Here is a 27,751-nt window from a genome sequence, read left to right as displayed (position 1 = left end):
AAAAAAAAAACAATGGACTCCTTTCAAGCCTTCCTTTACTAAAAATATCTGGGCCAGGGGTTAAGAGGAGGGAGTGTAGTCAGCAACAGCTCTCACAGGACAGGACACGTTTGGAACTTTAACACTGTCAACGTCCATTGAAATAAAAACTCTTTGAGTTTCACCTGTCCAATTCAGCATGACGGCCCTTTGTACTTTCTTATCTCCGTGTCCATGGAGTGTGGGCGTGCAGACGTTTGTGTGCTGAGGTTTTCAGAAGTGCAGACTAAACCATGGCAAGAACCTTGCGGTGGATTATGATATGAAAGAAGCGTGCATCCGCTCCCAATGTGGGTTAGTGTCAGCGAAAGCACATTACACTAACCGCCACACTCCTGATAAAAGCGCAACTGCCGAGTGACTTCTGCTGGCTGTGAATTAGACATAGTGCAGGATGGCCTGGTGTTTTGGAAACAGTTCTCACTTCAAGACAATGGTGAAGGGATGTTGAGACAACTGTGACCGCCTCCAAATATTTCTCTGTGGCAAGCTGAGCTTTGAATTTTAGTTCCCCACATAATTTACTCTCAAAATAAACTGCACCGATCACATCCCAGTAATGTTTTGACACATCAATCTTTACTGCTTAAAGAATTATAGGAGATACAGTTAAACTACAGGATCACTAATTCATTAGATACTATAAATCCTACCCAATAGAAGCTGATTTCAAGGTCATTTAAAAGTGGCAGAAAATGTTTTCATACATTTGTAACCAGGATTTGGATGTCCAAGTAAGGTTAAGTCGATCTTTTAGGTACATAGTCGTACATATCTCTGGATTTGTCTGACAATGTCCGTGCTGAGCATTATGCCAAGTTAAACTAATCTCCTCTGCCTTCATGTTATCCATATGCATCCATTCCCTGCATATCCATGAGCATGATCTTGAATCCTCTCTTTTGTCCACTTGATAATCCTTTCCGATGGAAGAGTTTAGAATAGAGTGCCTGTCTTGGGAATGTAGTGCTAGGTAATCAGTGTGGGCAAGCAAGTGCGATTGAGGCTCACTGCTGGGGATGTTGTCCTGCGAGAAGTCACATGTTAATCCACTTATCCTTACAATGCACATGCAGAGGCATCACTGACGAAAACTGGAGAAGTACTGAGGAAGTTCTGGATGTGCTTTCTGAGAGGTTAAACTGCCTCTCTTTGTGAGGGCACATCCAGAACTTCCTCAGTACTTAGGAGATAGCACTGTAGGGCTTACAAAGAACATAGAAAAGTACAGCACAGCAACAGAGCCTTCGGCCCACAATGTCTGTGCCAAACATAATGGCAAGATAAACCAATCCCATCTGTCTGCACGTGATCCATATTCCTCCATTCCCTGCGTATCCATGTGCCTATCTAAAAGCCTCTTAAACGCCACTCTCGTATCTGCCTCCACCACCGCATTGCAGGCTCCCACCACTCTGTGCCGCACACATCTCCGTTAAACCTTGTCCCGCTCACCTTTAAACAAGGCTCTCTGTTCTTTGACATTTCCACCCTGGGAAAAAAGGTGCTGACTGTCTACCCCTGAAACAGACTTTGTGCAAATCAGCAACCACCTTCCTTATATCAAATACTTGAAAAAATTCTTCATTGGCAGCACAGCACTTTTTTAACTTCCTCAGGTTGAGGAAGGAGCTGTATACATGAAAGCCGACCGTCTTTTTTTTTCTGACTCTGTCCCCCACAAGTCCAATGAGAGAGGAGACTGGGGAAAACCACACAGCTCCCAGCTAATGTGAAATACAATAGCATCGGGAGAATGATACAGCATCATGTTCTGGAGAAACAATAACATAACATGTACATGATTACAACAAATATAATTACTTTGGTGAAATATTATATTCTCTCAGCGTATTAACCACAGTGTTTTAGAAAGGTTCTTTTCTCATTTTTCCTTGAACAAGGCATGATATCTGGCCAGCACTGAGAATGAATGCTGTTTGAATATACCTGTTACTACCTTACGTTGGAGTGGATGGCTTGCAGCCAAGTCATTCATCAAAAACACATCAAACACAGGAGCAGTAGTCTCATCAAATAGTTACTTTTAAGTTCCTTGGAGGAATATGTAAAGTTATTTTCATGTCTGAACCACAATTACTTTAATTTCAATTCCTGTGTCTGAGAAAGTATTAGAGGCAGAAACCTTCTTCACATTTCAAAAATACTTAGATAAGTACTTGATGGGCTGTAATAAAAATGGAATTTGATTTGAATATCACGAGGGTCAAGTCAAGAGTTTTTAAATTGTCATAGGTACCTACAACAGAACAGTGAAATTATTACTAGCTGCAGCTTAATAGGCCCAGAAACTCAATAACACCCAGATAATGCAGTATATGATAAATAATAATATACTAAGTTAATAATTGTAAAACTGGGTTCACCACGATAGTGTAAAACTGGTCCATAGTGCAACTAAGACACAGTCGATAGAAGATCATAGTTGCTGTGGTTTGTGTTGTGCAATATTCAAGAGCCTGGTGGTTGCTGTGAAGGTGTTCTTGAACCTGAGGGTCATGGTTTTCAAGCTCCTGTACCTTCTTTCCGATGGTAGCAGCGAGGTGAGAGCTTGGCCAGCAGACGGGTCCAGTGTGGGTCTTTGGTGATATTGGCTGCCCTTTTGAGGCATTGGCTGCTGTAGATCCCTTTGATGGTGGGGAGGTCGGTACCTGTGATGGACGGGGCAGAGTCCACCACTCTCTGTAGTCTCCTGGGCATTTGAGCTGCCAAACTAGGCTGTGATTCAGAGCACAATATAGTTCGATAGAGTATTCGGTGAGAAACCAAATCTCCTCAATCTTCTAGTATATTGACAATAGCAAATTCTCCAAAATTAAGTGACTCACTCTTTCTCTCTATCAGTATCAGAATTGGCATCGTTTTGGCTCTGTTTATATTTCTCTACTGGAATAGTGTGCTGATTATATGACAGAGCCCTGCTACCAACATTGCATAATGTCCTTCTGACTGTTACATTAACTCATTTCGTCTCACCCTAGTACAGATATTCCCTTCTGTGTACCTGTCTCTCCTAAGCTACAGGTTTTTGGTGAAAGGGGAAAGATTTAGTAGGAACCTGAGGGACAACCTTTTTCACTAAGAGGATGGTGAGTGTATGCAAAGAGCTGCCAGACGAAGCAGTTGAGGCAGGTACAATAACAGCGTTTAAAAGACACTTGCCAAATACACGGACAGGAAAGGTTTAGAGGAACATGGGCCAATCGTGGGCAAATAGGGCTAGCTGGGGCATCTTGGTCGGCATGGATGTGTTGGGAGGGCTTGTAACTCTATGACGATATCTCTGCAACTGAAAACTAACTTTTCTCTCTTTCCTAGTTCTAAAAATATGTCTTGGAACTGAGATATTAACTGTTTCTCTCTCTCTCCAGATGTTGCCCGACCTGCTGAGCTTTTCCAGCATTTTCTGTTTTTATTTCTGGTTTCCGGTATCTACAGATTTTTTTTTGGTTTCCTCTTGATCTACCATAATCTACATGTCTCCAGACCAAAGATTGATAGAGTTTGTGCTCCAGAGATGTTGCCTGAGTTACTCCAGCACTTTGTGGGAAGAAGGGTCCTGACTCAAAACGTCATGTATCCATGTTGTCCAGAGATGCTGCCTGATCCGCTGGGTTACTCCAACACTTTGTGGGAAGAAGGGTCCCTGGAATCACGGGAGCTGAGAGACAGTGGTTCTACTAGCTACCCCACTTTGCACCTGTTAAATTGCCTTTTGTAGGAGTTTGCAGTGCGCAAACTGACTGCAATGTTTCATTGGACTTTGATACTGGCTGCACATCAAAATGTTTCAATATCTTTGCTGAGTACCTGGGCATTTTGTGCCTGTGAACACTGAAATCTTTTCTACTGATGTACAAGATGCACGGTTGAAAATATTTCAATGGGAAAACGGGTTTCTCAATGATAAATATCAAAGAGAAATATTAGATTATATTTCTTGTTCATGTTAAGCTCACAGGATAAACAGTTATGGGCAAAGCAGCAGAATGGTGTAAGATTGTAGTACTAAACCCGAAGCTTCCAAAAGAATATTAAAGTACAATAACAGAATAACGGAATGAAGTCGAGTTAAGGGTATGTGGCAGTAACTTCACAAATGGGGTCTGATTGCAGTGAGGAACAAGTTGTTGTTAGATCTAAACGTTTGAGCTTTCAAGCTCCTGCATCATCCAGAAGGTAGAAGAAAGAAAAAGAAATCTGCAGGGTGGCAGACATCCTTGATGATACTTGCAGCGAGTAGTGCAACACATTGAGAAAATGGACTGGATGGAAGGAAGTGAAGGACTGTGTGGTATTAACTACTCGCTGCAAGTTCAGGTTATGTGCAGGGTAGTTGCCATACCAAGCTGCTTCCCGTCACAATACTTTCTATAGCACATCTATAGATGTTCAGGAGACTCCTCATGGACATGCCAAACCTTCTCAGATATCTAAGAAAGTAATATAATAGTGCGCTCTCTAGGATCACCGCATGAGTGTGAAGAGACCAAGTTCGGTTGTTGGTTAGAAGGATGTCTCAGAACTTGAAACTGTAGACCATGTCTACCATAGCCCGTGACCAGGGCAGAGTTGCGTTGGTCCCTCGTTTCCATAGGTCAGCAAACAAAATTTTCAGTTAAGGAATAGGCTGTCCTGACATCATGACACTAGTTTTCGATATCTTTCCTTAACTTCATCTTGTCATTGTGGTCGATCCGGCCGACAACAGTAGTATCATCGGAGGTAATGTTATGACCAATTCTAACCGACAGAAGCCAGTTATAGATGGAGGCCCCAAGCCCAAGGTCCCAGAACTTTTGGGATGAGCTTAGTCGGTATTATGATGTTGAAGGCTGAGCTGTTGTCAATGGATATTATTTTGACCTAGATTTTCTTATAGTCAAAGTGATCCAGGGCTGATTACTGAGATGGTGTCCTTTGTAGACTTAGTTTTGCCGTACATAAATTGGAAGGTGTCTAGCAGGTCTGGAATCTATCTTACCTCATCTGCCAGAAATGGCTGTGATCATAACCTTTTAAACAATTGCAGATTTTCCCCTCACTCTTTTATAATACCTAAGCTGGGTACCTACAGGGGACACTCTCTCACAAATTGGCCTGCAGGTAATTATAGTAATTTTCTTTGGATATCTGATAAAGAGGATACATTACTATGGGCCCAAGTAAGCACTCATATTATTCCCATTCATTGGGCTTTCTACAATTCCCTACAATACCTTAAGGAAAGTAGTCAGAAGGAGATAAGGTTTCAAGTACTTTATCAGAACCTGGGGGTGTAGGATCCCAGTTGCAAAGTTTCCAGAATATTTAAAGTGAGAATGAAAAACCATGGCAGGTCTTTAAACGATAAAGAATAAAATGAAAATTCAAAGTTTAGTACATGAGTGCTTTGTCTTCATATTTTCTTACGATAAGCATCTTGCAAGTAAATGAGACAGTCATTAAACCTGTATTCATTTTTGAGTGTAGGCTCTGCATTACATCGTTACTGCAAGGTTACTGGTAACACTCTTGTTCCCCAAGCTTGAAGGTTGTGAGATTTACTCATAAGGTCAAACGGAATAGGAGTAGAATTAGGCCATTTGGCCCATCAAGTCTACTCCACTATTCAATCATGGCTGATCGATTTCTCCCTCCTAAACCCATTCTCCTGCCTTCTCCCCATAACCTCTGATACCTGTACTAATCAAGAATCGATCTATCTCTGTCTCTAAAATATCCACTGACTTGGCCTCCGCAGCCTTCTGTGGCAAAGAATTCCACAGATTCACCACCCTCTGAAAGTTCTCCTCATCTCCTTAAAAGAACGTCCTTTAATTCTGAGGCTTCACCACTTGTCCTTGACTCTCCCACATCCTCCATTCGTCTGTATGGAAAGTTCTCACAGGGAATGGAACACATAACTTAGCCCAAAACTTCCAAAGTCAATGCATTGAACTGTTCAAATCACTTCCATCAACACCTTATTTTCTACTCAAAATTCTAACATCTGCAGTTTCTTGTGTAATAATCTAGGTACATACTCTGTGGAATCAGCTTCCATTTGGCCAACCTGCTGACCATCATTTATCTCTAGACTACCGTCCCCACAACATATCATTGCTATTTGTATTGGTATATTATTGTTACCTGTACTGAGATACAGTGAAAAACCTTGATTTCCATGCTTTCTGGGCAAATAGTATACATGAGTACAGTAGGTAGTACAAAATGAGAAAGGAAACAGAGTGCAAAATAAATAGAGTCGGGGAATCGAGGACCAGAGGACATAGGTTCAAGGTGAAGGGGAAAAGATTTAATAGGAATCTGAGGGGTAACTTTTTCACTCAAAGGGTGGTGGGTGTATGGAACAAGCTGTCAGAGGAGGTAGTTGAGGCTGGGACTATCCCAATGTTTAAGAACCAGTTAGACAGGTACCTGGATAGGACAAGTTTGGAGGGATATGGACCAAACGCAGGTGTGGGACTAATGTAGCTGGGACATGTTGGCCGATGTGGGCAAGTTGGGCGGAAGAGCCAGTTTCCACACTGTATCACTCTATGACTCTAGGTCTTGTGATTGAGATTGATGCACCTCAAGTCACAGAACATACTGAATGTTGCTCTGGTCTAACTAACAGATTCTAAGTCATGATTAAGGAGTTCGCCTCTCTCACCCCCTAACCAACGCATTGAATTTCTTTCATTTATTACAGCGAGAAAATTAACAGATGGTTTGAAGTGAAAATATTTGCACCATAAATTAACTTTCTACCTTAAAGAATTTAGGGTCAGTAGTGGGCTTCATAGCAATTATTAAGTGATCACAACTGAGGTCAGATAGAGTTTAACTGCTGCAGGGAATCTTGTAGATTAGCTGCTTGCAACTATACAAAAAATATGTTGAGAAAAGCTTTACAAAATCTGCTTTTTCGTCTCCAGCAACATCACAGACACATTAACTAAGACACCATACAACACCATAGATACACATAAGATTCATATTAGATAACAAAATCATGAGATAGGAGCAGAATTAGGCTATTCGGCCCATCAAGTCTACTCCACCATTCAATCATGGCTGATCCATCTCTCTCTCCCCATAACCTCTGACCCCGTACAAACCAAGAATCTATCCATCTCTGCCTTAAATATATCCACTGACTTTGCTTTCACAGCTTTCTGTGGCAAAGAATTCCACATATTCACTACCCTCTGATTAAAGAAATTCCTCATCTCCTTCCTAAAAGAATGTCCTTTAATTCTGAGCTTATGACCTCTAGTCCTAGACTTTCCCTCTAGTGGAAGCATCCTCTCCACATCCACTCTATCCAGGCCTTTCACTATTCTGCACATTTCAATGAGATCCCCTCTCATTCTTCTAAACTCCAGTGAGAAAAGGCCCAGTGCCGTCAAACGCTCATCATATGTCAACCTACTCATTAGACATACATTTTTGCATAAAATTCTTAATAAGGCTGTTCCAAAAACAGGACACACAATTAGAAAACAAGTGTAAGAGATGGTCGGTGGTGTTCCGTTGTTGAGGTGGGATTAAGATCTTGCGGGTTGCTTACCAGCACCAATCCGAAATTCCGGCATCCTTACTTATTAAATTATTATCTGCTTCCTTTCCAAATATAACGCTTATCAATCAAATAGTGCAGCTGCCTCACAGCACCAGTGACCTAGGTTCGATCTTGACCTTGGGTGCTATCTGTGTAGAGCTTGCATGTTCTGCCTGTGACCGCATGGGTTTCCTGTTGGTGTTCCGGTTTCCCCCACATCTCAAAAGACATGTGTGTCGGTAGGTTAATTGGCCACTGTAAATTCCCCCTAATGTATGAGTCTAGCTTAGTTTCTTGTCATGTGTACAATGAAAAGCTTTTGTTGCGTGTAAGGAGTGGATGAGAAAGTGCGATAATATAGAACTGGTGTGACTTAGTGGACTGAAGGGGCTGTTTACATGTTTCCTGTTTCGATTGATCGATCGATCAACTAACCAACCAACTGACAATAATTGGGACAACTTTTTACAACGAGCTACTCCGTCTGTTGGTATCCTGGATACTCAAGTTTATGAGGAGATCTGGAAGAAAGGGGGAGGGGAGGTGGATAGGAATGGGATGGGTTTCCAAAGAACGAGAACTAGACGATGGAGAAATGGTGGAAGCTAAGGCAAAAGACTGGGTTTCTATCTGTTGCAAAAGATAAAGGTGTGGAGTTCCGGTTAGAAGAGTAAAACCTTTCAGAAGTAAATTAAAAGGGGGATATGGTGAGATTTAAGAGGGATCTCGGGACAACCTTTTCACTCGGTATCTGAAATGAGCTACCAGAGGAAGCTAGAGAAGTGGATACAATCATTGCATTCATTAAGGTGGATAAATCCCCAGGGCCTGATTGGGATCTATCCCAGGATATTAAGGGAAGCAAGGGGGACAATTGCTAGGCCTCTGACAGAGCTTTTCGAATCTTTGTTAACCTCAAGTGATATACCGTAGTGGATACGGCAGTGAAAATGCATTTGGTGTCTTGCCTTCATGGATACATATTCAAATTGGGATCTCATGTTGCAGCTGTACAAAGCATTGGGTAAGCCATATTTGGAGGATTGTATATATAACAGTATAACAGTATATAACAGAGCTTTATTTGTCATTCGGTACCGAGGTACCGAACGAAACTACATAGCAGTCATACAAAAAAAGAACACAAGACACATGACCCCAACACAAACATTCCAGTCGAATGATTTCCACAAGAATGATTTGGTAGATTGAGGGAGAGAGAGGGGGAGGGAGAGGGAGAGGGAGAGGGAGAGGGGGGGAGTGGTGGAGAGGGGGGGGGGGGGGGAGAGGGAGAGAGGGAGATAACAAAAGAGATTTATCAGCGTTGCCTAAAACGAAGGCCTTTATTTATAAGGAGAAATTGGACAGTCTGGGTTTGTTCTCAATGGACTGTAGCAGGCTAAGAGGTGAGCGTGCAGAGGTTTATAAGATTGTGAGGGGCATAGTTACAGTAGATTCCTAGAATCTTATTCCCATGGTCAGGGAGTCTAAAACTTGAGTGCAATAATTTAAGGTGAGAAATTTAAAGGAGATCTGAGGGACAATATTTCCATGCAGAGAGTGGTGCTTATCTGGAATGATCTGTAAGAGGAGGTGGTGGTGACAGACACAATGACAATGTTTAAAAGACATTTGGACTGGGGTGGGAATGGATAGAATATTGACCTAATTCACCCAAATGGGGTAAGTGCAGGTAACCATCACGGGTGGCATGGACATGTTGGGCCAAAGTGCCCATTTCTGTGCTGTACAGCTCTGACTCTATTTTCGTTTAGTTTAGTTTAGAGATACAAAGCGGAAACAGGACCTTTGGCCCACCGAGTCCACACCGACCAGCAATCCCTGCACATTAACACTATTCTACACGCACTGGGGACAGTTTTACACTTATACCAAGTCAATTAACCTACAAACCTGTATGTCTTTGGAATGTGGAAGGAAACCAAAGATCTCGGAGAAAACCCACTCAGGTCATGGGAGAATGTACAAACTCCCTACAGACAGCACCCGTAGTCGGGATCAAACCTTGGTCTCTGGCGCTGCAAGTGCTGTAAGGCAGCAACTCTACAGCTGCGCCACCATGCTGCCCATTCACATGCCGTGCCACTGTGCCGACTATTTTGTACGATTAATGTTTTTAGAGAAGGAGGAAGGGGAAAGAGTCATGCAATGATAGGAATGATGAGTGAGTGGGTGTGCCAAAAGAGTCCAACAGCAAATACACTACATATATTTGAAATGCTTCACACATCAGTGGAAACATTGCAGAGTATTAATTGCGAGAGTTTTGAAGCTCACCTACATTCTTTGTCCCCATTTCTGACAGTGAGCACAGACTGTTGATCTGATGTAGCAATCGTCACTGACTACAGGAAATGACACTCCATCTCCACTCTCTCCCTCACACAAAAAGGAGCTTAGAAAAATGGCGTCAAGCAAACAACCTCTCCCTCAACTTCAGCAAGTCAAAGGAGTTAGTTATTGATTGAAGAAACAAAATGGTGTACATGCCCCAGTCAGCATCAATGGTGTCGAAGTGGAAATAGTCGAAAGCTTCAAGGTCCTAAACATCACCAAGAACCACACTGAAGTTACGGCCAAAAAAGGGCTCCAACGCTACCTCCTCAGGAGATTAAGAACTTTTGGCATGTCTCCAACGACTCTTCCCAACTACAGATGCATCAGGATGCAAAACAACCTGGTTTGACAACAACCTACCCAAGACCACTAGTAAAATGCAGAGTTGCATAGAGTTGTAGCCCAGTCCATCACACAAATGAGCCTATCTACATCCAACTTCACGCTGCATCAGGAATGCAGCTACAATATTAAGTAGTTACATGTCAGTTACTCTCCTTTTTCTCCCCTCCCAATAAGCAGTGGATACAATAGCTTGAAAGCATGTACCACCAAATTCAGGGACAGATTTTTGGGATATCTGACAAAACCTGAGCATCTTGAAGAAGCTCAAGTGGTCACTGGGAGAACATGCAAACTCCACACAGACAACACCCAAGGTCAGAGTTGAACCTGGGTTTCTGGCATTAGAGGCAGCAGCTCTATGCCACTGTGTGGCCCATCTGTGAGGAACCACCACCACTGATCCACCTCTGTGACTCATGCCTCTCCCCTGCTCTACGAACATGTTCTAGCAAGATCCTGACTCAAAACATCACCTGCCCATTTCCCTCTGCAGATGCTGAGTTCCTCCAGCACTTTGTTTTTTCACCTTGCTACATGTTCTGTGGCTTGCTAGAAGGCACCCACCCAGGGGGCCATTAGAGTTGGGCAATAAATAATGGCCATGCCAACGACACACACATTCAGTAAATGAGTAAAATATCCCAGTGGCAGTCTCACAGTTCTGAATAAGAACCTTGGAGCAAGGCCGAACCATTTCTTTATCATTTCAAATACCTCTACTGACTCACTCATTAATCACCTCTGTCCTAACAAAAATATTCTTCACTTCTCATCCAAATCTGTTATAATAATTTCAAAAACATTCTGATTTACAGTTTTCAGGTATGTCTCTTGGGGCTATTTGAGTGGTTGGGGGTTTACTTTATCGACTTCTCAATGCTCGGGAATCCTGCCCAAGTTTCAACAAATAGAAACACGCTTCTCAAAAACTTACAGTAATTTCAGTTCCTCATTTCTTTTCAGACTCATTAGGGTAGATCTGGACTTTGTCCAATGAAATAAAATGGCAGAGATTAACCCCTTTGAGGACTCATTTAGAATTTGTTCATTTTCTAGCTGATAAAGGCAAGTGTTCCCAGGGTTGAGAGTTTAGAAACTAGAGGGCATGGGGTTAAGGTGAGAGGGGAGATGTTTGAGAGGGACCACAGAGGCAACTTTCTTTACTCAGAGGGTAGTCCGAATCTGAAATGAGCTGCCAGGGGAAACTGTAGAAGCGGATACAATTACCATTTTATAACGACATTTGGACAAATATATGGATAGGAAGGGTTTAGTTGGTTATGGGCCAAATGCAGGCGGATGGGACTAGTCCAATATGCCAACTCGATTGGGCATGGGCAAGATGGACTAACTGTGAAGTATTTCTGTGCTGCACAGCTCTGTCCAGTCCAGATTTGTAGGGAATGGCATGAAAATCAACTGGTTTTAATGAGATTAACAAATAATTCTTTTATCAGCCAATAAGGACATAATAGAAATATAGAAACATAGAAAATAGGTGCAGGAGTAGGCCATTTGGCCCTTTGAGCCAGCACCTCCATTCAATATGATCATGTCTGATTATCCATGCCATAATAGCCTGGAATGGCCATCTTTGTTGTAAATTTCCATTTTATTTCCATTGTTCCCCACCATCAATGAGCCAAATGCGGGCAAATGGGAATAGCCGAGATACGGCATCTTGGTTGGTATTGGCAAGTTGGGCCGAAGGGCCTGTTTACGTGCTTATGACTAACAATTTTAAAGGGAATTTAATAGCTTTTTTGGGGGGAAAAATGTAGTGAAACAGAGAAAATGTTGAGCAAGAAATCATGCTAGATTCCTTACATCCTAAAATCATATATCTGGTCGGCACAGTGGTGCAGCTGGTAGAGCTGCTGCCTCACAATACCAGAGATCTGGGTTTGATCCTGACCCCGGGTGCTGTCTGTGTGGAGATCTCCTTGATTGTGTTTGTTTCTTCCAGGTGCTCCGGTTTTCACCCATGTTCCAAAGAAGTGTGGGTTTGTGGAATAATTGGTCTCTGTAAAATTTCCCATTATCATCTAGGCAGTAGGATAACATAGAACTAGTGTAGACGGAATAGATGCAATGCAAGCAGTACGATGTCTCGGAGACAGTGAACAGGATGAGAATGGGTGTTGTTGATGTTCCTTTACATGGAAAATGAAACAACTTTTCCCAATGATTTGCCAAGAGTCAGTGTACGGATAAGAGATAGGAGAGGGCCATGGTTAGAGTGTCGGGAAATACTTGAAGTATAAGAAAAGCCAATGCCTTTTAGATCATGATGACCTTTTGGTCCTTGGTTTCCTTCATTGCCAGAGTCAGGCTATACGCAACTGGAGGAATAGCACCTCATATTCCACTGACAACCCAAAACGATGAATATTGAATTCTACAATTTCAAGTAATACCCCCCTACCCCCTTCTCTTTCCCTTGACCTCCTCCCCCCCAATGCGCACAAATTTCTCTCACCATCTTCTCCCACTGCCCAGACCCCAAACGTCGTCCATTTCTCTCTACAGTTGCTACGTGACCCACTGAGTTCCTCCAATACTTTGTTCATGATTCCAGTATCTCCAGTTTTTTGCATCTGCCTTTCTGATCTTTCTCTCCCATACCCTGGCTAAAAACATCCATTCAGCATAAGAAACATTTAGGCTAAGATAGACACAAAATGCTGGAGTAACTCAACGGGACAGGCAGTATCTCTGGAGAGAAGGAATGGGTGACATTTCCTACATATATATTATGGCTATCTCATTTGCGGTTTTCAAACTAACTACCCATCCAGCTGCACAATTCATAACCCTTCCCCCAAGAACACATTGTATGACTTACCTCATCCTTTAATTGAAGGTATGGCACCATGCCAACAGAGCTCTGAAGATTAAGATTGCTTCACCCATATTTCCATTATTCATCTGGTCATTAGCATCTTTGAGAAACTACTGCAGGTTAAGTCATGTATCATCTCCCCCCCCCCCCCCCCCTCACCCCACGCCTCTTTTTGCTGACTGGGTGTTTGGCAAGATGAACTTCACACACATTATGATCCAACACTTCCAATTAAAAATTACTTCATTGACTTTCCTAGTTGTTCAAATTCCAGACCTATAAGAAAAGGAGAATTTGCAGTGCCTTTCATTGCCTCACTCTGACCCAATGTGTTTCATAGCCAGTGGACTGCATTTTGTATGGTTATACAGCATGAAATCAAGCCCTTCGCCCCAACTTGTCCATGCTGAGCAAGATGCCCCATCTACCCAAGACCTAGTTGCCTCTGTTTGGTCCATATCCCTCTAAACCTTTCCTGTCTATGTTCCTGTCAAAATATCTTTTAAGTCACTGTACCTGCCTCAACCAATTACTCTGCAGCTCATTCCATTTACCCACCATCAAACATGTGTGGAAAAGGTTGCCCCTTACTTCGCTATCAAACATTTCCGCTCTAGTTCTTAATTCCCCTGCCCTTGGAAAAAAAGACCGTGCATTCACCCTATCTATTCCCCTCTATACACCATGATTTTATACACCTCTATAAGATCACCCCTCAGCCTCATGTGCTCCAAGGAATAAAGTCCTAGACTGCCCAACCTCTCCCTGTATCTCAGGCCCTTGAGTGCTGGCAACATCCTCATGGATCTTCTCTGCACCCTTTCCAGCAAAATGTCATCTTTCCTATTGAAGTTTTGAAGTGTAGTTTCTCTCCATGCACTGGTACATAATTTGTTTCTCATGCAACAACAACTTTTCACTGTACCTCAGTACACGTGGCAATAAACTAAACTAAATTGAAATGAACTGAGCTGAACTTAGAATTGCTGAAGCAACTGTTCTCATGAGGGGCATGGTAGCCCACAGTGATGTTACTTGGTAATAATTCATTTGCGTACATCACTGATCTAGAGTGTGAGTTGAAATCCCATCATGGCAACTGGAAAAATGCAATTAATTAAAAAAGTTATAGAGCTATTCAGCATGGAAAGAGGCCCTTTGGTCCAACTCGTTCAAGCTGCCCAAGAGGCCCATCAGATTGCCTGAGCTCATCCCATTTGCCCGCATTGACTCTCTAAACCTTTCCTTGTTCTTGTTTAAATGATTTTTAAAAGTTGTAGCTGTACTTGCCTCTATCACTTTCTGTGGCATCTCATTCCATATGCCCACAATCATCTGTGTGGAAAAACTTATCCCTCAGGCCCTCTTTTTAAAAAATCTTTCCCTTCTCACCTTCAACCTATGCCGTCTCATTTTAGACTCCCTTACCTGGGAAAAAGACTGTGCCCTCATAATTTTATAACCCTCTGTCAGGTCATAAAGAAGGGTCTCGACCCAAAACGTTACCCATTTCTTCTCTCCAGAGATGCTGCCTGCCCCACTGAGTTACTCCAGCTTTTTGCGTGTATCTTTGGTTTAAATCAGCATCTATAGTTCCTTCTTACACATCCCTCAGACTTCTTCGCTCCAGGAAAACAGTCCCAGCCTGTCCAATCTCTCCTTATAACTCAAGCCCTTCTGCACCGGCTATATCCTTACAATCCTTTTCAACATCCTCTCTAGGCTTACTGGGCTCTAGCCTGTATCTGACTCCAGGCTTACACCCCAGTCTCTGTATTGTCCAGGAACAGCAATATTATATGGATAATAAACCTCCAAATTTCCCGCAATGCTCGGATCCCGTGAATGGATCAAAAAGGTAATCATATCACAAGCCACGGAAATGTTCTGTACATGTGCCATATTGTCAACAATGCAAATGTAACTGCATTCCAAATATAACTTGATTGTTTGCAAAGGGGGCACTAGAAACTGGATTCTGAAATCTTGAGCAAAACACAAAGTGCTGGAAGAACTCGGCAGGTCAGGCAGCATTTGTGGTGGGAATAGATCGATGAAGCTTCAGATTGGGACCCTTCTTCGGACCCATGTCCAATTTGTTGCAAAATACTACTGGTTACGAATGGTGCAAGTTCTTTCAATATTGGAAGTCAGGCTCTATGAAGCCAGTCAGAGATGCCTCTGTCAGGCACCAGTTTAAAGAATAGGAGTGGAGGTAAGGTGATGAGGAATCCCAGGCTTGAAAGGTTAATTTTCTCACTCCACCGATGTTGCCTGACTGCTGAGTGCTTCCAGCCATTTCTACCTTTGTTGAAGAGAAGAAAAGTCATCTGGTACCTGAGGACATCATTTCTTCCTCCTCTTCCTCCAACACAACACTTTGCATGCAGTCCAGCTCCCACTTATGCACCTTGGTCATCCAGAGAGCCGGGACCAGGATACTGTACCTGGAGCTGTGAGAGAAACAAAATAAAAGTAGGAGTGAATAAAGATATTGAACGAGACTTAACAATTTCTTAAAATAAGAAGAAAATACACAAAATGCTCAAAACACTCAATAATCAGGCAGCATCTGTGGAGAGAGAAAATTAAAGTTAAAGTTCTGACTAACTTTCTCCATTTGTAACGTCAATCGTGTTTCTGTCTGCACAGATACTACCCTCTTTGGTGTGTTTCTTGCATTTTCTTTGTTTGGAATTGTCAAAACTTAAAGGGTGCATAGAGTGGAAAGGTTCAGAGGTATGGTTACCAAACACGAGAAAATGGGACTGTCTTAGATGGGGCTCCTTAGTCAACGCGGACGAATTAGGTTGAAGGGCCTGTTTCCGTGCTGACTATGATTCCAAAATTCTTTAACTTGCTTGTCCTAGTTTTGGCCACATTTTTTCTATTTTTCTCTGGAGCAATCTAGAACAGAGGCCCACTATAGATAAAATTAAGGATGAGCCCTTCGAGCTGAAACTAAGAAACAATATTTTGGAAATCTGGAGCACTTACACAAAAGACTGGTAAAGGGAGTCAGTACCCCTGGGAAGAGAAAAGGAGTTAACCCTTAGATCAGAAATGTTAACTCTTTCCACAGATGTTGCCTGAACAGCTCAAGAAAACAAGAGGCTTCAGAGAGTGGTGGTCAGCTTGGTCCATCAAGGGCACAGCTCTCCTCACCATCGAAAGCATCTACATGAGGCATTGCCTCAAGAATGTAGCATCTATCATCAAGGATCCCCACCATCCTGGCCATGGCATCTTCTCCCTTGTACCATGTGGCAGGAGGTACAAAAGCCACAAGTCTCATACCACCAGGATCAGGAACAGTTATTTTCCTGCAACCATTTGCAACCAGCCCACACAACCCTAATCTTATCTCATCAATGGTGAGTAGGCTTGGCTCTGTTTTCCTGAACTGGAAGAAGCTAAGGGGTGACCTGATATAAACATAAAATTATGAAGGGCATGAATAGGGTAGATAAAAGAAAGCAATTTTCCATGATGAGTGAATCTAGAACCAGACGACAAGTTTAAGGTGAGAGAGTCCTGAAGCATGTTTATCATACAGAGGGTAGTCGCTGCCTGGAATAAGTTGCCAGAGAAGTGTTGGAGGCAGGTACAATTACAACATTTAAAGGAACTTGGACGGGTACTTAGACAGGAAAGGCGTAGAGGGATACGGGCTGCTGTGGACAAATGGAATTAGTGCAGATCGGCAACATGGTCGGCATGGATAAGATGGGGCAAAAAGGGCTGTTTCTGTGCTGCACAGATTCTGAGGTCAAATTGCATTCCTGAAGTTGGAAGCATGGTGGAAAACATGCCCCAATCTGCATCAATGATGCTGAATTGGAAATTGGTTGTGGGCTTCAAGTTCCTAGGCGTAAATATTATCAGCTATCTGCCCTGGTCCAACCATAAGGAAGCTACAATCATAAAAGCAAACCAAAACCTCTACTTCCTCAGGAGACTGAGGAACTTTGGCATGTCTCCAATAACTCTTACCAACTTCTACAGATGCACCTTAGAAAGCAGACTGTCAGGTTACGTCAAAGCTTGGTTTGGGAACAGCGCTGCCCAAGATGACAAAGAATTGCAGAGAGTTGTGGACATAACCCAGTCCCCCACACAAATCAGATTCCCCATCATTGACTTCATCTGCACTGACCACTGCCTCGGGAAAGCAGCCATCGTAAACAAGGACTTTTCTCACGCTGGTCATTCTTTCTTCTCCACCCTCTGGCGAGGCAGAAGACACAGAGCTGGAAACCCCACACCACCAGACTCAGGAACACCTTCTTTCCCTCTGTTATCAGGCTTCTCAATGGTCCTTCGAGAAGCTAGGTTACTGTTCAATTCACCACTACCCCACTGCTGACATTGGACCTTGTCTCTGGAACTGGTGTGTTAAAATGCAGACAACTATATTTTGTACTCTGTATCTTTCTCTTTGCTCCACCTATTGTACCAGAGTTTGGCTTGATTGTAGTTATGTAAAGTATTATCTGATTTGATTGGATAGCATGCAAAACAAAGCTTTTCACTACATTCCAGTACATGTGGCAATGATACACCTAAACCTAAACATTTGATAATACATATGTGAAACATCTTGAAATACGTTGGAAGATACTACAGTTATGCAAGTTGGTATTGCTGACAGACATTCAGGTCATACAGATTCCAGTGAGGCAGTTATGAATGGCACAGTGTGGCACCCATTAAGTAAGAAAGCCCCAGCATTATTGTGATTCACACTGACTGGTTTCCACTTCCCTTGTCAGACAATAATCGCAGCTAGGGTCAATTTAAGCTGGAACACTGGCAGAGACAAGAGGTGAGGCCATGTAAATTGTTCCTTCGACAGAACAATGCAAGAAATGCTTGTTATTCAGATATGTGCAAGTCTCGAGTGACCTGCTGATTGCTATCGACTTGAGAAAGATGTGCCCCTCGTCTCCAATTCTGTTGCTATCAAAATCCTGCTCCATTGAAAGCTTTGTGCTTGTACGGAACACGTAACGAATCTCCACCTGAGTATTATCTCCTCAAAGTGGCACAAAGTCCACTTTGTTCGTCCGATGAAAGGTATTTTCATATATAAACCTTGAGAAAGGCCACATCAGTAGCAGTTCGGCTCTCCCACAGCAACTCATAAAATTAAAGGAGGTCGAGGCACAGATATTCAGCTGCCTTGAAACGAAGGTGGGGTTTTGTGGGTAGAATTGATGCCAGCCATACTAATCAACTGAAAATGTGGAAGACCACTTAACTGCTGTTACTAATATTTAGACAGTCTTGGGGACTCAACGAACTGCAGATGCTGGAATGTTGATCAAAATACTAAGTGCCAGAATAACGCCTTGTAGATATTACCACCTAATCTATGCAGCATTATGATAACCTGGTTCTGCACCTTTTCCAAAGCCTTCAAATCCTTCCTGCAGTAGTGCGACCAGAACACCATGCAATATTGCAAATGAAGTCAAACCAAATGAAGTCAAACCAAACCAAACCACCTTCATCATAACTTTCTGACTCTTATATTTAATGCTCCAACCAATGAAGGTGGACATACCACAAGATTGATCAATATTTCTTCCTCACTCATGATCATTAAAATTGGTGGCCTCATCATTTATTCCTTTGGTGTCTGTTCTGTACTTTTTGCCTGCAATTTCTCTGCATTGCAACAGAAACACATTAATTGTAGGGAATCATTATTAAGATAACACTGATCTTAAAATTGTCACCTGCCAATTGCGAGAAAAATAATTTGTTATCTAAGTGATTTGTAACAAACTGATGTCAAGAAAGCTCCTTTACAAATGCAAATTATGTCCAGTAATATATCTAAGTGATAGATTTAATATTCTGATTTCCTTTTCACTTGCTGGCTTGCAGTTTATTATTCCAATTGAAGTAATGCCAATGGAGCTATAACTTAATTCAGCAAGGGTGACAAGGTTCATCTCAAGTCATCTTTCATTTCCACACGTTCTGTCCTCCGCATTTCCTGAGGAACTGGAAACATTTGAGCTATTTACAATAAGCTACCCTCATCCCGTGAGGTATGTTGATAGCCGTTGGGGATGGTCTGGCAAACCCGCGAGGAAACAATAACACCTTCCTGTCACAAAGAAATAAAATGCAGACAGCTACAATTTGCTGTATCATCAAAGGACCTCACCGCGTTCACTTCTCTCTTATCTCGTCTTCCAAGGGACCAATAATCCATCCATTTTCTGGTTCAGCTATGTGCATAACTTCCTGTGTGCAGTGGGGTTGCTGGGGTGAGTATTGGTGAAGGAGGGGGGAGAGGGAGTAAGGGGGCAGTGGGGAGGGATGTTGATTTGTGGGGAAGTGCTCAAACTATTGAGCTGTTATGACAATAGTTAAAGAGACACCTGGCAGCAGTGGAGGCTTGCTCTGCCCCCTTCAACTCTATTGAGGGGATGATCTAATTACAGTGTTTCAGATGATTAAAGGGTTAGGTAACGCACAGCCGGACATATAAGACCCTGGGTAAAACCCACCTGGTGTAAATGTGTTCATTCCTGAGCACTGCATTACACAAGCTAAGGGTTACATTGCAAGTAGTGGGTGACATGGTCTAAGCTGTCATTCTGTTAAATATAGGTGAAGTGGTTACCTGATAGAGGTATTTAAGATGATTAAAAAGGAAGATGGAGTGAAACGATTTTTTAGGCAGGAGAAGCAGGTTGACTTTAAATTAGACCTAGTTGTCCAGGAAGGGATTCTTCAGAGAAAGAATAATGTTAATCACTCCTTCCACTTCCTTAACCAGGGGTGAAAATTAGGGTTATCAGTATTTTGCAGGATAATGACTACCTTTGCTGGCTGGTGTTCAGCTATCTAGACCCATCGCTATGGAATTATTTGCTTAACCCTGTCCCCACGCTCCATCCCAATTGTCCACATACCTCTAAGATTTCCCAAAGCCTGCTTTTGTGCAAATATTGTCCTGCATGCACCTGTGAAACAGCATGAGATGTTTTAACTACAGGAAAAATCTTGTATAAATGCAAGTCATGAAAGTGTGTACGGGATAAGTGAGAAAAAAATCGGAGACAGTAAAGGCACAGCCAGATGGTCACAAATCAATTCTGGAGTTTACCATTGCTTGGTGTTGCTATTTTTTGTCAGTTTTTATTAGTTTGATTAAACTCCTGAACACTTTGCATTTCAAAGACATAAGGTTCTTAGCAGATTCCTTCACAACTGTATGTGCCCATCAGTTCTTCAATACTTTGCTGACTTCTCTCTCCATATTCCATTGTCATAGAGTTGTACAGCATTGAAACAGATCCTTCGGGCCACCATGTCCACACTGGCCATCATACCAATCTAAATTAATGCAGCTTTCCTGCATTAATTCCATATCTGTGCCTTGCTCATTCAAGTACCTGTCCAGATGCCTCTTAAATGCTTTTCAAGACTTCCAACATCTTTGTAATGCTGATAAATTTCAGGATATCACTATCTGCTCCTCCGAACTCACTAACTTCCTTGTCCTTCTCCACCATAAATACAGATGAGAAATATTTATACAAGACCTTGCTCATTTCCCATGGCTACACACATAGATTACCACTCTGAAGGGGACCTACTCTCTCCGAGCTACCCTTTTGCCATTGATTTACGAATAAAACTTTTTAGGATTAACGTTCGACATATACCTGAGATATTTAATGGTTGTTCCTTGTCAATGGTGAGCATAACGAGATGGTTAGACACTCTCTTGTTAGAGATGGTCTTCACCATGTGCCTATTTAAAAATCTCCTAAATGCCAGAATTGATTTGTCTCCACCGCCATCCCAGGCAATGTGCTCCAGGCACCCATTACCCACTGTGTAAAAAAACTTCCTGTGCACATCTCCATTGCCTCTCTCACTTTAAACCTATGCCTCTAGTCTTTGACATTTCCACTCTGGGAAAAAGATTCTGAATGTCTACCTTATCCATGCCTCTCATAATTTTATAAACTTTTATAAGGTCTCTCCTCAGTCTTTGACGTTCCAGAGAAAACAATCCACGTTTGTCCAACCTCTTCTTGTAACGACTACCCTCTAATCCAGGCAGCATTCTGGTAACCTCCTGCACCCTCTCCAAAGCCTCTACATCCTTCCTGTAAAGGGGTGAATAGAACTACACACAATATTCCAAATACGGCTAAAACAAAGTCTGATAAAAGCCGTGTCATAACTTCCTGACATACTCAATGCCCCGACTAATGAAAGCAAGTATATGAATGCCTTCTTTACCACTCTGTATTGTGTTACTACTTTCACCCCAAGATCCCTCTGCATATCAATGGTGTCAAGATTCTTGCTATTAACTGTATACCTTCCCCTTACATTCGCATTCCCAAAGTGCAACGTCTCTTACTAGTTTGGCTTAAACTCCACCTGTCTTTTCTCTGTTCATTTCTGTAGCTGGTTTATATCTGGCTGTACACTTTCACAGCCTTCCTCGCTGTCTGCTGCTCCAGCACCTTGGTGCTGTCATCAGTGGACATCCCAACATCTAACCTTATGATGGAAGTTATTGATGAACCAGTGGCTGCAAAACTTTGGATTTGTAACTAGAGCTACAGCATTTGCCAATGATCCACTTCTCTTGCCAAACATAGTTGAGCACTCACAACTCATTAAATGATCCACTTAGTAAAATGTTAATTAAAGAGTGTTGTTTACTGGCACACTGGGAAATCTGTGTAACTATCTGTGAGATCTTTTCCTTCTGGTCCAATCTTTGGCGAATTATGGTATGATGTTTGAAATTTGTCCTATTTCAAACTGAGGCTTCATCTCCCTCTCAGGTGATCTGGGTGTCCCATGAACACCGCGTTGAAAAAGAGAGAGAAGTTAAAGTCCTTTGGCCCAACTTATCCATGCCGACCAAGATCCCCATCTACGTGAGTGCCATTTGATTGTGTTTGGCCCATATCCCTCTAAACCGTTCTTGTCGATGTACCTGTCCAAATATCTCTTAAATATTGTTGCTGTACCTGCCTCAACTATTTCCTCTGGCAACTCGTGCCATGTACCCAAAACCCTCTGTGTGAAAACGTTGCCCCCCCGTGTTCCTATTAAATCTTTTAATAGGAGACTCTATGCATCCACCCTTTCTAATCACCTCATGATTTTATACACCTCCATAAGATCATCCCTCAGCCTCCTGAGCTCCAAGGTATAAAGTCCAAACCCAACCAACCTCTATCTATCGTTCAGCCCTCGAGTCCTGACAACAACCTTATAAATCTTCTCCTCGTTTTTCCAATTTAATATAATTTTCTTTTTGTTCTCCCTAGTGATATAGCCCATTTTTACGCATCAACCAACATCACCGAAGAAAACACACATTATCTGCCTTTTATCTCACTGCTGTTTCCTATAAGCCTGCTGTGCACAAATTGACAGCTGTATTTTCTATATTTCAACAGTTTCTTTGCTTCAAAATGATCTTGTCCTGAGGTCATAAATGATACAATAAGAATTTGTGTCTTTTCGTTAATGACCAGCCTTAATGACTGCTATTACAGATCACTCAGACCATAATTTAATGATAAATCTCGAGAAGGGTGTTTTTGCCACAGAAAGATCAAGGCTCGGATTTTGAACAAGACCATATTGCACTCCCTTTCTCTGGCTGTCAGGAGCCTTAGGTGGTTCGGTTTGAAAGCTCCAACTTCGTAAAAACCTATGTCTAAACCTGTGCCCCCAGGGATCTCAAAGAAACTGAGAAGATGCAAAAAGAGGAGACTTCGAAAGAGAGGGGTCACAAAGTAAGTCAGAACCAATCTACAGGAACAGTCACTTAATTTTGTCTTTAAACAATCAATGGTGAAATGGCTTTGTGCAAGGCGCTTAATTCCTGGGCAATGAAGTCATTAAGTGATGCTCATTGGGGCAGAAAGGTGAAAGATGGGGCTAATCAGTGAAAGCACTGGGGCCTCCTTACATTGTCAGATGCCTCAAGGCACATCCCAATGTACAGGAGAATTGGCACTGTTCCCATAGCGATCTCTCTACCACTCCCCCATTAAGTGAAACCAAGAGTATATCAAGCTCCCAAATGCAAACATCCCTGAACCCTCTTAACAGCTGAGTGTAAACACTGGCCGCTGTTCAATTTAATCTTTCAAAAGGCCGTGGTGTGAGATTAATGGCAGAAGGTCCTGTGCTGCAGATGAGAAGGATGATGACTGATTGGGAGACTTCTGCAGCTTGCTCTAAAATACTGCTCCATTCAAAGAGAGTCATTGGAGTCTGGTTTTAATGCAAAAGCAGAATCCTTTTGGATTTGGACTCACACCTTCTAAGCACCTGGTAAATCTTGGCACTTTTCCAGTGCACATGGGCAATGTAGGAGATTCAGGATGTGGCTGTGACAGTAACTATCGGATTAATATGCAATATTGTTAATCTTTTGCAGAATATTTTAACCTTAACCAATTTCTTCTATAAACTACTACACTATAATCTTGGAAAGTGAAAGCTCAGTTCAAAACTCCCTCATGTTTAAAATGAAGGGTCCCGACCCAAAACATCATGAGTCCGTTCACTCCGCAGATGCTGCCTGACCAACTGAGTTCCACCAGCACTTTGTGTTTTTCCTAGTGTTCCACACAGGCAAACAGACCTGAAAATGCAAAAGGCACGCCATTTGGGGCTAGTGGAATTGCTTAAGATTCAAAGTAAGAGAACTATCAGGTTCACTGTCGACCATCTTAGTAGATACATCATCCAAAAACCTCCAACCAACTCATCTCCATCATCGTTCTACCACACACTTAGACAACAGGAGAGAAATCTTGAGTTAGAAAGCGCTCTGGAAACTAGAGGTTTAAAATATTGTTATATCTTCTTTCAAATAAATACCCATGGTTGAGAAACCTCACATTATTCTCCAGGAAATAATATTGCAATCTTTCCTGTAAATCCCGATATCCAGGGATTCAACCTTAGTTTTTTGTAACATAATTCAGGCATCAGGTTGCATATTTTATTTTAATTCATTCATAGTTATAGCATCATAGTCATAGAGTCATACGGCGTGGAAACAGGCCCTTCGGCCCAACTTGTCTATGCTGACCATGATGCCCCATCTAAACTAGTCACATTTGCCCAAGTTTGGCCCATGTCCGTCTAAACCTTTCCTATCAATGTATAACTGTTCAAGTGTCTTTTAAATGCTATTGTAGTACCTGCTTCAACTACCTCCTCTGGCAACTCCTTCCATATACCTGAAAAATTTGCCTCTCACCTTAAACCTAACTCCTCTGGTTGATTCCTCCAGCCTGGGGAAAAGACTGTGCATTCACTATCTATTCCCCTCAGGATTTCATACACCTCTATGAGATTGCCCCTGAGCCTCCTGCACTCCAAGGAATAAAATCCTATCCTGTCCTACCGTTCTTTATAGTTCAAGCCTTTGAGTCTTGACAATGTCCTCGTAAATCTTCTCTGCACTCTTTATTGCTTAATGACATGATAAAGTCACAACGTGCAAGAACATGGATAGAAATTAAAACATTGGAAACCTTCTCAGAAAATCTTTGCAGATCTCAGTCCCAGCAAAGCAGCTTAGAACGTATGTACAACGTAGAACTGTATGGCACAGAAACAGTCCTTTCAGCCCATGCCAACACATATCCCTCCATTTTCTGCATGTCCATGTGCCTGTCGTATTTGCCTCCATCACTACCCCTGGCAGCGCGTTTCAGGCACCCATTAGTCTCTGTGTAAAAAGCTAGCCCTGCACATCTATATTATAAAACTCTCATTTGTTTGTTTGTTTGTTTGTTCCTGAACTACAGCCAAAACGGTACATAATAGTGCGACAATTTTAGGCCCACCTTACTCACCGTCGTCCCTTCGGTGCTAATGGAAGAAGTTTCATTGAAATCGGTGTTATATTTTCAGTTATTCACATTTTAAAGATTAAATCTATCTCCTAGGGAGGGAGGGGGGAGGAGGGGAGGGGAGTGGGAGAGGAGGGGAGAGGAGGGGAGGGGGGGAAGAGGGGACGGGGGGAGGAGAGGGTGCTGCACCAATGCAGGAGAGGTTTGAGCCCAACGGGTCCACTTGGTCTAATCTCCTTTAAACTTTCCCCCTCTAATCCTACAGCTATGCCTTCTGGTGTTTGATATTTCCACCCTAGGACAAAGATTCTGGCAAAGCTGCTGCTCATAGTGTCAAAGACCTGGGTGCGATCCTGGCCTCGGGTGCTGCTTGAGTGGAGTTTGCACGCTCTTCCTATGACCCCATGTGCTTCCTTCAAGTGCTCCAGTTTCCTCCCACATACAAAAGACATGGTGGTTTGTAAGTTAATTAGAATCTGTAAATTACCCTTAATGTGTAGGAAGTAAATGAGAAAGTGGGATAACATAGAACGAGTGTGAACTGATGATTGATGGTTGGTGTGGGCTTGTTGGGTCAATTGACTGTTTCCATGCTGCATCTTTCATCAGTCAATCAAAACAATCAGTGCTTCAGGTCAAAGACCCTTGTACAGAACTGACAAAAAGTGAAAGCTAGTTGGTGTTAGCAGCAGAGAAGATGGGGGAAGCAATCGGTGGAACAAAGGGACTGTTAGTAATAGGTTGAAATGGTATAAACCATTCAGTATTCATTCAAGCCCCTTTGTTGGTGGAGACACAAGAGACTGCAGATGCTAGAATCTGGACCAAAAACAAACATCTGGATGAACTCAGTGGGCGGAACAACATCAATGGGAAGAAACTGAATTGCCGACATTTCGGGTTAAGATGTCCTGATGCAGAATCTTGATGCAAAATGTTGACAATTCATTGCCACCCCCTCCCCACCCCCACAGATGCTGCTCGACCGAATGAGTTCCTCCAACAGTTTGCTTTTTTTTGCTCCTTTGTATGCACAATGTGTTACAAATGTTGTGAAGTCTGGGAAATGTTGCATGGCCTGGCTTTCTATCTTTGATGAATTTTAGATGCGTTTTCTTCCTTATCCTCTCTACCCCGCTGTACAATCTGATATTAATTCTTCCTTATCCTCTCTACCCCTCCGTTAAATTTCTTGCGCTATTTATTCAATCCCATGGTAGAATTGGAGGGGATACCCTGCTACTTGCTCCACTTTCACAGGTCAGAGATACCCTGATTCTTACCCCACCCCCCGGCACTACACCATTATCAGCTCGCACTTTCAGTAACTCAGCAAGTACCCATTTACCCTGAGCTGCAGGGGTCCGTCCAACCAACAACAGAAACCAATAGATGCCGTGCTATACAAATTGTGGCCCATTATCTTCAACTCCACTTGGGACAAAAGGGAATCCAATGCAGTCCATTAACTTCCTGTGAAATGAGCTCATTGTTCTTCACTCTTTAACCTATTAACTATCCAAAGATACCCTTTCAGATTTTAAATCACTGGAACCATTTTGTTTTAGACTACACAGCTAAAAGTCGATGTTTTTTTACTCCACTGCTGTAACTTGTAAGGAGAGGACTCGAGATATCAATAAAAGTCACTTATATTGTATTACCAACCAGCCTTTAGGGGTATTGTACACAGTCAATGCCCAGTGTAACCATTTGGTGAGAGATGGAGCAAAGAGAATAGGAACATAAAAGAACTTGTTCGATGACCTGTCCAATTGATTGATTTGAATGTGAGAGTGAAGTATAATTATGGTCGCTTAGGAAACTTAGAAATAAGCCCCTGCACCCATTTTCCATTCAGTTAGTTAAATCCCCAAAAGGACTGATTCCCCTTCATTTCTGAATTTTTAAATTTACTCCTTTCCATTGGCTTCATGAGTCTTTTATTGGTGATAGGAAATGAAGAAAATTCCTCATTTCCACTACAATTCGCCCAGAATTTTGTTATACCCCCCTGAAAAGCTTCCCATGTAGAATTGGTTGGAACTGGAGAAGGATCTCTGTGATATAGGTTGGGATACAGGTATTGGAGAGTGAACATCCATCTGTCAGTGGTAGGAGGCTGTCAGTGCAGCACTTATAAATCTCCAACATTTTTTCTTTTTTCACACAAAGGGTGGTGGGTGTATGGAACAAGCTGCCAGAGGAAGTAGTTGAGGCAGGGATTATCCCAAAGTTTAAGAAACATTTAGACAGGTACATGGATAGGACAGGTTTAGAGGGATATGGGCCAAACGTGGGCAGCGGGACTAGTGCAGCTGGGACATGTTGACCGGTGTGGGCAAGTTGGGTTGAAGGGCCTGTTTTCACACTGTATCACTCTATGACTCTATGAACTGTTGTATTTGCCTTTAGCTTGATTATATTCATGAAAAATATTATCTGATCTGAATGGATGGCATGCAAACAAACGCTTTTCACTGTACCTCAGTACACATGACAATAATAAACATAAACCTAAGAGCTCTCCTCTGCTCTAATTAATATGCTCATCTCCCCTGTGCAATCCCTGAGTTCCTCATTTCCCTTTTATCCATTCTTTCCCTTCCCCCCTGTCTCCATCCATCCATATCACTCTGTCTGGCTTTATATTTCACTCATCCTCTTCTTATATTTCACTTATCCGACAACCTTTTGGCTCTACTTCACCTCTATTCTTTG

At 42.4% G+C, this 27,751-nt stretch overlaps 1 protein-coding gene across 2 annotated transcripts in view; it reads right to left on the bottom strand.

Moving 5' to 3' along the window:
* The window catches only part of LOC144602092 (TBC1 domain family member 14), a 73,383-nt gene that overhangs the window by 6,716 nt on the left and 38,916 nt on the right, over positions 1-27,751 (bottom strand). For both annotated transcript variants that reach the window (XM_078414792.1, XM_078414793.1), the window contains one exon: positions 15,492-15,607. In XM_078414792.1, the coding sequence (XP_078270918.1) occupies positions 15,492-15,607 (116 nt within the window). The remainder of the gene's footprint in view (positions 1-15,491; positions 15,608-27,751) is intronic.

The sequence above is a fragment of the Rhinoraja longicauda genome, chromosome 18 (assembly GCF_053455715.1).
Source record: "Rhinoraja longicauda isolate Sanriku21f chromosome 18, sRhiLon1.1, whole genome shotgun sequence".
NCBI lineage: Eukaryota > Metazoa > Chordata > Chondrichthyes > Rajiformes > Arhynchobatidae > Rhinoraja > Rhinoraja longicauda.
This window is presented reverse-complemented; position numbering and strand designations above follow the sequence as displayed.